This window comes from Anneissia japonica, unplaced genomic scaffold, assembly GCF_011630105.1.
Source record: "Anneissia japonica isolate Jap-2015-1 unplaced genomic scaffold, ASM1163010v1 scaffold8236_len642391_cov169, whole genome shotgun sequence".
NCBI lineage: Eukaryota > Metazoa > Echinodermata > Crinoidea > Comatulida > Comatulidae > Anneissia > Anneissia japonica.
This window is the reverse complement of record NW_022757925.1, coordinates 620,820-632,922: the sequence shown is the minus strand read 5'-3', so window position 1 is coordinate 632,922 and position 12,103 is coordinate 620,820. Positions and strand designations below refer to the sequence as shown.

Below are 12,103 nucleotides of genomic sequence, written 5' to 3'. Positions count from 1 at the left end.
TTTTATACAATTGAAGCTAGTCAACTATTTCGATAGTCAAATAACAACCACTTGTTCTCATGACTTAAGAACGGTTAAGAACTTCTTTTATTATTATTACTATTATTATTGTTGTTGTTGTTATTGTTATTATTATTATTGAAAAAATTCATCTGGATCCAATATTATTGAACCCATTATTATTAAAGAATGTAGGCATATACAGAAATACAAGGAATCAATACACCCACTATATGAATAGAACATACACACAGAGGCAGAAGTTTGTCCTTGATGGGCACTTACGTAGGCTATTTTTGTGGTGTGAGGGCATGTCTCCTCAGTTTTATGTGGATTCAGTTCCCCTACATCTTTGCAACAAACTATTTCAGACTTTTCACTAATGTTCAGTACTATCAGTGGTTTTATGTTTAGGTACCGTACTGCTACAATAGAATCAAGAATATTTTATTGTAGGCCTATCTGCAATGAATTGTTAATATCATAATATTAATCATCAAAGAAATATATACACTGCTCTAGTATCTTTGATAATATATATACACTATATATATATATACAGTACATATATATGGTTTATCATCTATTGAGAGATTTGACTCAATATATATTAGATGTGTATAAGAGACAGGACCCACATTTTTTTCTCTCAATCGTGATAAAATAATGATGTGTGTGTGTGTGTGGTTGGTCGTACAGGCAGTGTGGTATGTAGGTGAATGGCTGAGTAGGCAGATTGGTTGGCTGGGCAGTAAGTGTGGTTGGCAGGTCGAGCTGTGTGGACTGCTTCAGTTTCATGTTGAAAATTGTAATGCCTATCGCTAGGTTCAAGGATTGGAAATTCTGGATTGTGAAATACAGGTCTCCCTCCAATTAAAGACCACTTTTGGGACCGGGGTTTCCATGGTCTTTAGCAATTTTGGTCTCTCAGAATAACAAAGATAAAAGACATTTGTTAATTTGGGATCACAGAAAAGTGGTCCTAAATTGGAGGTGGTCTTTAAAGGCGGGGGTCTTCAATTAGAGGGGCACCCGTATCAACACTTTTAATGTCAGAGTATCAAATGTAGCATACAGTCGTAAAATAACACAACAGTGATACAAGCAAACAACATTCTTTTAATATAGAAAAGAAACTGAACTTTCTTTTTTATCCATTTTAATATACCATATAGATTAAAATAAATTCCCCGAGCGTTTATTGTTGAGAAGGCAATTTCTGAGGAGGTTTATTCGAGGGAGGCGTTTATTTTTTGGGGTTTAAAATGGATACGTACCGTCAAAATGCATGATCATAAAGACTTATTGCTCCCAACAAAGTTGGAAAAAATGTAATTCTAATTGAGTATAACATTATCATTAACAGAATGTGTTGCGACTGACGTTGCTTCTATTAGTTTTGTTTACATTCATTTAGAGAGGCATTTATTCTAGGGGGGAAAAATGGGGCATGGGCCATTATTTTTACATATAGAATCGACTTTTGTAATGGAATCTTATGTGGACTACCATATCCATCGATCAAGCAAATTCAACTTCAATTATCCACTCGCTTTATCGAAAAAACTTACCGAATGCATTCTGCATTCGTGTTGGCGATACCACTATTGTTCCATCTGTTTCTGTTCGTAACATCGGCGTTACATTTGACTCTACAATGATGCTTAAAAAACATGTAACCAACATTTGCAAATCTGTTTCTTACCACATCAGAAACATCAGGCATATCGGAATTTCTGAACGAAGAAGCTACATTGAAACTTGTGCACTCTCTTGTTACATCTAGAATCGACTATTGTAATGGAATCTTATGTGGACTACCATATGCATTGATCAAGCGAATTCAACTTCAATTAAATACTGCTGCACGTCTCATCAAACAAATACCGAAAACTCAACACATCACCTCTACATTGAAAACACTTCACTGGCTTCTAGTAAGGCAGCGCATTACATTTAAGATCTTTGTTCACACCTTTAAATGCTTTCACAACTTATCGCCTACGTACCTGACCGATCTTATCCATCTCCGGTCATCAACATGTTACCGAAGTCTACATTCCACCTCATGTCCATATACTTTATCTACCCCTGTAATTCGTTCTAAATATGGAGAGAGGTCCTTTCAAGCTGCTTCTCCCAAGCTGTGGAATGCACTACCTATTGAGATCCGAGTCTCCTTCTCTATCCATTTTTCAGGAGAGACTCAAGACCTACTGTACCTTTTTCAAACTTTTTAAATTTTCCATTTTTGTTGTTTTACATTTGTTGTTTTACTTCCATCGTTTATTTTTTCTAGGATAGGCTAGTCTAGACGCCAACATCACTTGAGCATCTGTGAGTCATGATCCTGCAAACCACTGCTTGCCTGTGGTCTCAAATTGCAGGAAAACGGTGTGGTGATGTTGGTTCCCCTGTGATAGTCTGTTTTCTCATGCTTTTTTTTTTTTTTTTAGACTTTAGGATTTAGTTTTTGGTTTGTTTTCCTTCGTGTAACTTAAGCGCATAGAGACCATGTAGTATGTGCTTTACAAGTCCCAAACCATTACCATTACCAAACCATTTGAGGCTCTGAATGGGGCGTTTATTCGAATAAATATGGTAATACCAATGTAAACTAAAAATTGACCAACAAGTGTGATCATGTTATTAAGTAAACATGATTTAGGCTTTTTTTTATAGAATGAAAGAATCATATTTAAAAGCTAATATGCTTTTAAATTTTCAGGAAACAGCCGAAACATAATTATTTTCACATTAAATTGTCGTGTACTCTACTGGTTCTAATTTTATGTCCACATCCTAAGTAGGCTTATTAAAACCAAATCATTAGTTAACATCTTAAATTCTTTCATCTATCCCCCTCACTTTAAATAATACTTTCACTAATTTCTTCATGTTTCCGTATCAAATATTCATTCAATAGTGACTACTTTTAATAATACATCATTCCTCACTTAAATGGGACTTCAATCATTTCTTGTTTCCCCTTTCCAGCCTTCAATAATCACTACTTTTATTAAAAGATGTATTGTCACCTGAAAAAAATCATAAAAAAATAATTGTGAAATTGACTTACGAATTATTAACTTGAGCATAGAAATTGCTACTTGTGTACCCTGATTTTTATACAGAATAATAATGAAAGTAATTAAAAAAAACTACCAGTGACTGGAAGTGTTTCTGTCATTTTTCGCTGAAAAAAATTTTTTTTTTACTAATGACTATGTTCAAGCTGATAATTTTTATATTACTTAAAAAAACTCCAGAAATTATTTTGATGATTTTGTGGAATTTTCTATAGGACAATAAATATTAAACATCATTGGACTTTCCATTCCTCAAATAGCAGTTGCTTTCCCGAACCCTCATAATACACGCTACTTTCCTCCGCCCCTTAAAAGTAGTTGCTTAAAAAACAACAAAACAAAACACAGTTGATGCTTAATTAAAAATGCTTGAAATATAATAAAAAGTAAAAGGGCAACAAACTATGAACACAGTATTGGGGTTTAAAATACTATTCCCTATCATTTGCCATCTTGTAAAGACAAGTACACAATTTAACAAAGTGCATTTCAATTTCAAACCAAGGTTCTTAAGTTCATCAAGTGAGGATGTACGATGTGGTTCAATAGCCTCCTCTGAATCCACCTCTTCTTCCACCTCGGAAACCTGGAAAGCCTTGGAAATTACCCCCACCACCTGGTCCGCCTCTAAAGCCACCTCCACCTCCGCCTCTTCCTCCTCCTCTATATCCACCAGCCCCACGAAAACCACCTCTACCTCCAAAACCTCCCCCATTGCCTTCTCTGTTGAAGTTTCCGCCCCCAATGCCAAAGTCTCCACCACCTCTTGCACCTCTGCCACCTCGGAAGTTGCCTCTTCCACCGAAGCCTCTGCCTCTTGACTCATAACCTGGTGGTGATGAGAAGCGTGGCCGTTGTTGAGGAGGGCCTCCAGAATCACGTCGACTGTAAGTTACAAATAGTAAATAAAATAAATATCATGGTAACATGCAGACACAATAATTGGCTTTGCCATCATTAAAATAAATTATTTTAAATGCATCCACTGGCTGTTAACTGTGCATATTATAATAAATGCACATTGCATTATTAAATTTATTTATGTATATGGCACTTTTTCTTTGCAGATATGCACTGTAATCAGCACAAGAGATGGCAACCCTCCAGGTTCACATTAATACTCCTAGGTCAGCAGCAGATTGAAGGTGGGGGAGGCGGTGCCCAAGCCGATCCACTCACCCCCTAAATTTTTCAAAATTATATAAAAAAATGGGAAAAAATATAATTGTAATCAAATTTACGTCTGAGAGTGCCTTTTCCGGCAATCGAAGAAGTGTGGACCCTCTATCTGTGAAAATCCCTCCCTGGCCCACCTCTATTTAAAATTCCTGAATCCGCCAATGTAGGTGGAGAGACACATTGCAGATAAAGTGCCCTGCTCAAAGACACAATTGTGAAATGCACAAAAATGAATAAAAAACCTAACTTTGTTGTTGGGAAACCAGTTTTCCATTAATGTCCAATATTTAAAAATGTCACTTATTTATTATAATCTTTTAAAAAAAATTTCACTCACGGCTGATCTGTACTCTTCTCACCGCTCCTGAACATTCCAGCATTGTACCCCGATATTGCTCGCATCACATTGATGAGCAATTCATCTACAGGGGTTGGCGTTAATATTTCCTCAGGATTACCAGAGATGCGGAATAGTAGCGATTCTATTGCTGGATGGAGAGCAACTACCTTGGCTGCCTGACTGAAGGGTATTTGAAGCTGAACCCTAAATGAAGAAAAAACATTTGATACATTCTTGGTAGAAAGTATTGCCAGAGATTAGTTATCATGCTCTCTGTTATGTCAAAGACACCTGGCAGAATTTGAATGATAACAGGAAACACCACTCTAAATTGTTCCCTTTGAAATGATTGACATGCATTGCTGTAATCTCTGTTCAAGTTTTAATAGCTATGTTTAAGTGATCATAGGTTTGTTGATATGTAAGAAGTCAAATGATGACATGCGCATCATTCAGAACAAAACCACTGGCTTCTTTATGGATCTGCAATGGATTTTGGGTATGTTCACACATACGGCGTAAGACTGACGTAGCTTACGCCGGCGTAAGCTAATCCACGAATTAAAATTCCAAAGTGTTCACACAAACAGCATTCGCTATAACGCTGACGTTAAACTAGTAATAATATAGGCCTATGGAGGAATAGTTTTCAGTTTGAAATAATGTATGGGTTCTTAACTGTAGTAAAATATTTACAGTGCATCATTAACACTTTTAAACATGTGAATTGTTCGAAGTGAACTTATATGATTATTGTATTTTAAATGAACAATTTTAGCCTTAGTAACATCACTTAACAGAAACCATCATCTTACCAATCATCTAACTTGACAATAGTGCCGTTACTTTCCACTTCACGGGCCCCAAACATCAACAGCTGAAGAGGTGTCACCATCGTCATTGTTTTGGCAGACACTGCCCTGGTTCTTATCTGAAATAAAAAAGATATGTGTAAACAAAATGGAAACATAGATCACTCTTTGCGCTTTTTATAACAGAGAAAAATGAGAAAATATTATTATAAGTTTTTGCTAGTTCCAAATCAAAAGTTCTCTTAAATTTGTATGTGAAAAAAACTCGCTTTTTATATCAGAATTCCATTTTTATACCATGTAAAATTTTGCAGTTTATGAGTGATACAAGCTGTGTTTATTGAAAAATGTATTGACTTGACAAATAAAAGTGAAATGAACCCACGAAAGGAAAAAAACAATAACTACAAACGCTAAAGGTCTTTCCACAGTCACAGGTTGTACAAGACAAATACCTGTGATTTTCCCATACTGTATATAGGTGTGATATCACATACAAAAATGTTGATATTGCAGTTAAATTCATTTGTTTCAATGTTATAATATCTAAAAAGCTGCATAGTGTTAAACATGCTGTCCTAAAAACAGAGCTTACCTTCTCTCCAAATATAAAGAACGGAATGGGAAAAGATTGGTCCATTTTGCTGAAATTGACTGAGGACTTATGGATGAGTGCTGACTTATTTTCAGTTGTCAGTAGCCTTCTTTTCTCTTTGTGATAACATACATTGGGGTAGAGAGCCATGATAATCAGTGACACCACAACATCTAGGCAGTTGTCTGTACCAGAGTAGTTGAAATTCTCGGACATCATGCATTCTAAATTAAAAAAAGTTTATGACAGTTATGTTAACATCTTCTTTAGTACTGTTAATCCTTGAATAAGTGCCTTTCTCGAATAAGCGGCGCTCTTGAATAAGCACCTCCCCAAACATGATTTTTTCGCTAAATACCGCTCTCGAATGGATACTATGGCGCTTACTCTAGAGTACATATTATCCCGTGTGTAATGAAACACACAGAGAAACTGGGTTTTAAATACAACGTATACAGTGTTCAAATGAATAAATAACACAATGAAGACGCAAGCATATACCTTTATAAACGTTCATTTACGATTATGTAGGGCCTTATAGGCCTACCCTACTACTTGAATACGTGAGGTAGGTAACATGGAACGGGCATGTAAAGCACCATGCCAATATTTATTTAAGAAGTGCTGCTCTCGAAAAAACCCTGCACTTAAGCCTCCAAAAATTTTTAAGCGCAGCTGCACGTATTCGGTATTTACGGTAACCACAATGAAAACAATTTGCTTGTACAGATATTCCTTGTTTAGTAGTGTATATTTTGTATTTATAAAAATAATAATCAAATTAATTCTATTTTTTCCAAATATTTTAATAATGTTCTTGATTTTAATAATTTATTTGAGTTTAGATAATTAAATCACATGATATACATGATGCCAACTTCAAGTTGGTTATAGCAAGTAACAGTAATAATTTTAGCATATAAGTTAACATTGAGTGGTCCAAATTATTACACATTTTGAAATTCAATTTCTTAAAAACTCACCTTCAGGGAACCCTTCCATTAACAGAATGTCCTTCAATTGATTCTATAAAACATTAACAATAAATTTAAGCAGTGGAATTTTTCCCTGTAGATACTGAATATTCACATCACCATCATATACTGAGAGCAAGAAAATGTTATATTTTGTGGATATAACACATTATTATGTATTGTTACATAATCATCAATACCCGCTACTGGTATTTATATATATATATATATCGGTATCTTTACTTTAAAACAACACAAGGAAAATTACAAATTCTGTGGCAGTAAAAAGGTTGAATTGAGGCATTTCTTAATAAAAATTTCATTATAAAACCGTACATTTAAATTAGACAAGAAAAACATTTTTCTTTTAATATATTATTAAATAGTAAAAGAGCCAAATTGGATTAAAGAAAAACTGACACTAAAGCTGCAGGTGACCCATACACAGGTGCCTTACACAAGCGCAGCAAAGCCGATCAGAGACAGCACACGAACCAAGACATAAGTAACCCACCACTGCCGGGCAGTTAGTAATAATAATCAATTCAATTCAATGAATTTTATTCAGTCTATTATACATAAATATAACAGAAATGTGCCTCTTCCTTGCGGTTTTAAAGCGCAGTTCTTTTCCCTGGTCATTGGGTCCACATGCCAAGTGTTGCTGCTGGTAATCAGCAATATCATCATCACTACTCTCCTACACCATCATAGCATTATCAGAAGAGGCGTACATACCCGTGCTTCGTAGGTCATTCTCAGTGATGTCATCTGCAGACTCTTCCTGTCACAATACTCTATAGCAGCATCCTCTCCACCTTGCATGCTAACAAAATCACAAGCAGTTAATCATTTAGCAGTAATTGATTCATATAATAAACAACTAATGCATTGATAGCTATTTTGACAGGACATGATATGTGAAATTATTATCAAAAATGTTATGCAAAATTTTTCATTTATTCATTTCTTTGTATTACATGCTTTTTGAGATATGGACAAAAAGGTGATGCAAGACTTTAAAAAATGTTATAATTATTAAAATGGTATTTAACACTTACAGAGCATTCTCCCATTCCTGGAACGCTGCGAGCATTGCAATGTGATCACTATGCCGCATACCGCAGTAGCGTTTGTGGAAAGGTGCCACTCTACCAGCAATTGTTGTAAAAGGCTCCGTAAAGCAACTTGCCGCTGCTACTAGACACATGGCATCCCCAAGCCTGTCAAAATAAAGATAGTGGAGTGATACTCATAAACAAGTATTACATGCAAATTAGTAGGAAAGTTAGTTAATAATAATAATTCTGTGTTAATTATCCATATTTTTGCAAATAACCTCAAGCAATCATGTTCAGCAAATATTTTTTTGATTGTTTTTATCGCCTACATCTTCATTATTCATATTCATATTATTCATAAAAAACACAAGATATTACCAGTGGTTCAACTTTACATCAGACAGCAGCTACATGCAAAATATTAGCTTTCTACAAGTCATTTTACTACTAGTTTATATATTTACAAAGTTAAAGTGACCTCTGTCACCTCACTTTTTTGATGCCTACGATGCCTAGGTTTATATTGTTAACAATATAAACAACAAGTATCCTTATTTGGAAATACCAAAAATGATACAAATTTCATTTTTACACATACAATATAATTAATTGAATCTAAAAAATATATTTAAAAATCATATTTATATTTTACTTATGAAGAGACTACTCCATACCTAATTAATCTACATATATCAATAGATTTTATAGAAAACTATACAGAGAGAAAAAAAGTGTTTTAATAGGAAAATCCAAGTGCGTATACTGACTAGGCTAAAATAAATAGCTTGCAAGAGCAACCAAATGGTGACCAGTTTGAACCCCTCTGGTACAACAATTTTTTTTTCAGTATATATTAAATTGAAAAAAAATATTTCAGTTAAATTTAAACATTTCTTTATTGTTTGGTTTGTCTGATATGTTTCATCTTTTGTACTTATATCAGATTATAAGTGCGTATACTGACTAGGCTAAATAAATAACTTGCAAGAGCAACCAAATGGTGACCAGTTTGAACCCCTCTGGTACAACAATTTTTTTTTTCAGTATATATTAAATTGAAAAAAAAATATTTCAGTTAAATTTAAACATTTCTTTATTGTTTGGTTTGTCTGATATGTTTCATCTTTTGTACTTATATCAAAAAATACAACTTTACTGAATATTAGAGCCAAATGAAGAAGCTTACCTCATTATACAGCCCATTATGATCATTTTGCCCATGCGAGGCTCAATAGGCATTTTGGCAAGCACTCGTCCCAATGGCGTTAGCTCCTCTGTTTCATCCAGAGCATGCATATCTGTTAAAATATGAAGGGAGAGATTGGAGTAAGCATGCAGTTGCAACCACCACCCCCCTCCCCCACCTTTTTCTGGATACGCATACTACCTTTGAGACCAGCAACAGCTTCCATGACAGAGTCTAGAGGTGGTGGTTCAATGGCACTGGCAAGAAATTCCTTGATCACACCTAATCTGAGTAGTTTAATGGTCAATGCCAACTCATGCAGAGGAGTTCTGAAGATCTCTGGTGTTGTGTGCTCTTCCAGTCTATAAGAGAGAGAAAACAAAAACCATGTAACTTGCATTTCAGTTGTCAAGCAGAAAGACAAGGAGAGTAGCGATAAAATTAACCATTCTGCTAAGACCCGCCCTTTGAATACCATTGCTAAGGTAAAAAAGAATATAGACTGAATTAGTTAAGAGCTGTGGCGTTACAAGCATCTTGAATAGTGGGTATGATTACAATAACAAACAGCAAAGTCCCATGCTTATCCACTGAGTGGTGTTGAAAATGGTGTAAATTAAATACAAATTGTCTAAAATTTAATGAAATTAGCAAGGAAGATATTTTTACATTGTATACATTTTGAATGATTCTTTGATCCATGAGATTTAGGTTGACTTTGAATTTACGTTTCCATTCAGACTAAAATTATTTTAGGCCCATCGTTTGGGCCTGGCCTACTGCACGACTTGCAGGTCTGTTGCTAATTTAGAGGTACAATTTCAGCTTAAATACCAGGGAACGAAGGTTCATAAAACACATTAAACAAGATAAGATGTATCATATAATCAGGCTTACTTATCAAATCTAGCTCTGCTAATCAAATGGAAAGCAAATCCAGGTCTCACACGACCTGCACGACCTTTCCTCTGCTCTAAGTTAGTCTTTGAGGCCCACACTACAGCATAGTTGGTCATGTTATTATGTGAGGTAAACAACTTCATCTTTGCTCTGAAAATAAAGTAGTGTTGCAAAAAAATGTTTGATAATGAACACTGTTAAACACATCCAATACAATTCAAAGGCAAGCACTATTAACAAAAACATATGAGAAACCATTTTCCTCAACAACTATCAGATACATTTAAATAATAATGTTCCTATATACGTTTGCATAAACCCTTAGAAAGTGACTGATCAAATTAGGAAATGTCTGTAAATAATTATTTAATAAATTCATTGCGTCCACCAATAAATAAGTATTAGTGGTTCTTTTTTAATGATCCAGAGTCTAGTGTGAAATTGAGATGTTAATCACTATTTCTTACAGGTTTTGCCTACTATATATAGGCTATATATAGACTAAGCTTTGCTAATAAAACGTAAAACGTCAAGAAATAGTGAGAAACATCACAATTTTACACCTGACTTTGGATCATTAAAAAAGACTCACTAATTCTAACGCCGGGGACTCACTGTGTCGTATGACGAATCCAACTCCGCTCTGTGAGCGATAGACGACGCAACGCCATCTGCTAATTGTCGGTGGCAGTCTGAACAAATCGTCATTAAAAACTATTTGTTGCGCACCCGTCGTCACGTTGCGTTCTTTATAGAATCGAGTCAGCTGACGACCGTTGTGTGGAGTGAGTAACATATAATTGTATTCACTTGTGTCTTATTCATTCGTGGTGAATAACTCATGTTAAACTTTTGAATAAAAATTCTATATATATATTGCACTTACTTGCACACATCAATAACATAGACAACATCATTAATAGTGACACTGGTCTCTGCTATATTGGTTGACAACACGATCTGAAAGATATTACATGATATACCATAAATATCATGGACTGGATACTAACAAAAAAAAATAATAATTGAAATAATGTAATCATAATTTGAATAGTCATAACTCATGGATCACTGCAATTCAATGGAAATAAAACTTCCCAAAATAAAAAAAATTTCTATATTGTAACGTTTCACTGCTAAGCTTCTTTTTTTTTTATTTATTACAGTTGTATAAGTCGAATTCAAAATGGCAATGAAAAATTGTTTGACTTAGATGAAATTTGACTTGCAGATAGTTAATTAATGGAAAACACAAAATTTTGGCATGTAAAATTAGATCAAATTATAAATTATTCGAGTTAAGCAAAGTCGACTTAGGCAAGTTTAACTGTATTAATTTTGATTTTAGGTTAACAAATTAATTTTGGATTTAATAGTGTTTTATATAAAAATACTTAAAAACCTTCGGAAGTTTCTATGACTGCTAATCCCAGCAGTTTCACATTATCTTGTAGTTGTAAAAATATTAAGTAAAACTAAATTGAATGATCAATACAACAAAGTATGTTAACATAACTGTCTAACACCTATAACTGTCTAGCACCTATAAATGTAAATAAAAATTTAATTAATTTAATAATTTAATTCAATTATGAATTTGATACCTTAGTAACACCATTTGGTACTGGTTCAAAGACACGGTGCTGCTCTTCCCGTGGGATTTGGGAATGGAGAGGAAGAATCACAAATCCTGGTCCACCTATGGTTTAAAAAATATGATTCAATAACAAATAACGATTCATATTTTTAGATACTATGATAAGAATTAATATTTAGTTGATAAATGAATATTTTATCTGAATAATAATATTGATCCTTTTATCAACAAATAAAATCATCCTTGAAAGAGAAGTCATCATAAAGAGTATACCAATCTGTTCTTAGAGCTCAGTTAACAGCCGGAGGGTCTTTATTTTATTTATTTTATTTCAACAATCTTTAATGAGGGTGGTCCATCCAGCCGAAGC

The 12,103-nt window shown here is 34.2% G+C and overlaps 1 protein-coding gene across 2 annotated transcripts in view; it reads right to left on the bottom strand.

Moving 5' to 3' along the window:
- Window positions 1-3,448: 3,448 nt before the first annotated feature.
- Window positions 3,449-12,103, bottom strand: part of LOC117124942 (ATP-dependent RNA helicase A-like) — a 25,422-nt gene continuing 16,767 nt past the window's right edge. For both annotated transcript variants that reach the window (XM_033271282.1, XM_033271283.1), the window contains 12 exons: window positions 11,741-11,835; window positions 11,023-11,096; window positions 10,134-10,286; window positions 9,438-9,598; window positions 9,237-9,348; window positions 8,051-8,212; window positions 7,728-7,815; window positions 6,999-7,041; window positions 6,016-6,239; window positions 5,424-5,539; window positions 4,606-4,812; window positions 3,449-3,974 (listed from right to left, as the gene is read on the bottom strand). In XM_033271282.1, the coding sequence (XP_033127173.1) occupies window positions 3,632-3,974; window positions 4,606-4,812; window positions 5,424-5,539; window positions 6,016-6,239; window positions 6,999-7,041; window positions 7,728-7,815; window positions 8,051-8,212; window positions 9,237-9,348; window positions 9,438-9,598; window positions 10,134-10,286; window positions 11,023-11,096; window positions 11,741-11,835 (1,778 nt within the window). In that variant the 3' untranslated portion in view covers window positions 3,449-3,631. The remainder of the gene's footprint in view (window positions 3,975-4,605; window positions 4,813-5,423; window positions 5,540-6,015; window positions 6,240-6,998; window positions 7,042-7,727; window positions 7,816-8,050; window positions 8,213-9,236; window positions 9,349-9,437; window positions 9,599-10,133; window positions 10,287-11,022; window positions 11,097-11,740; window positions 11,836-12,103) is intronic.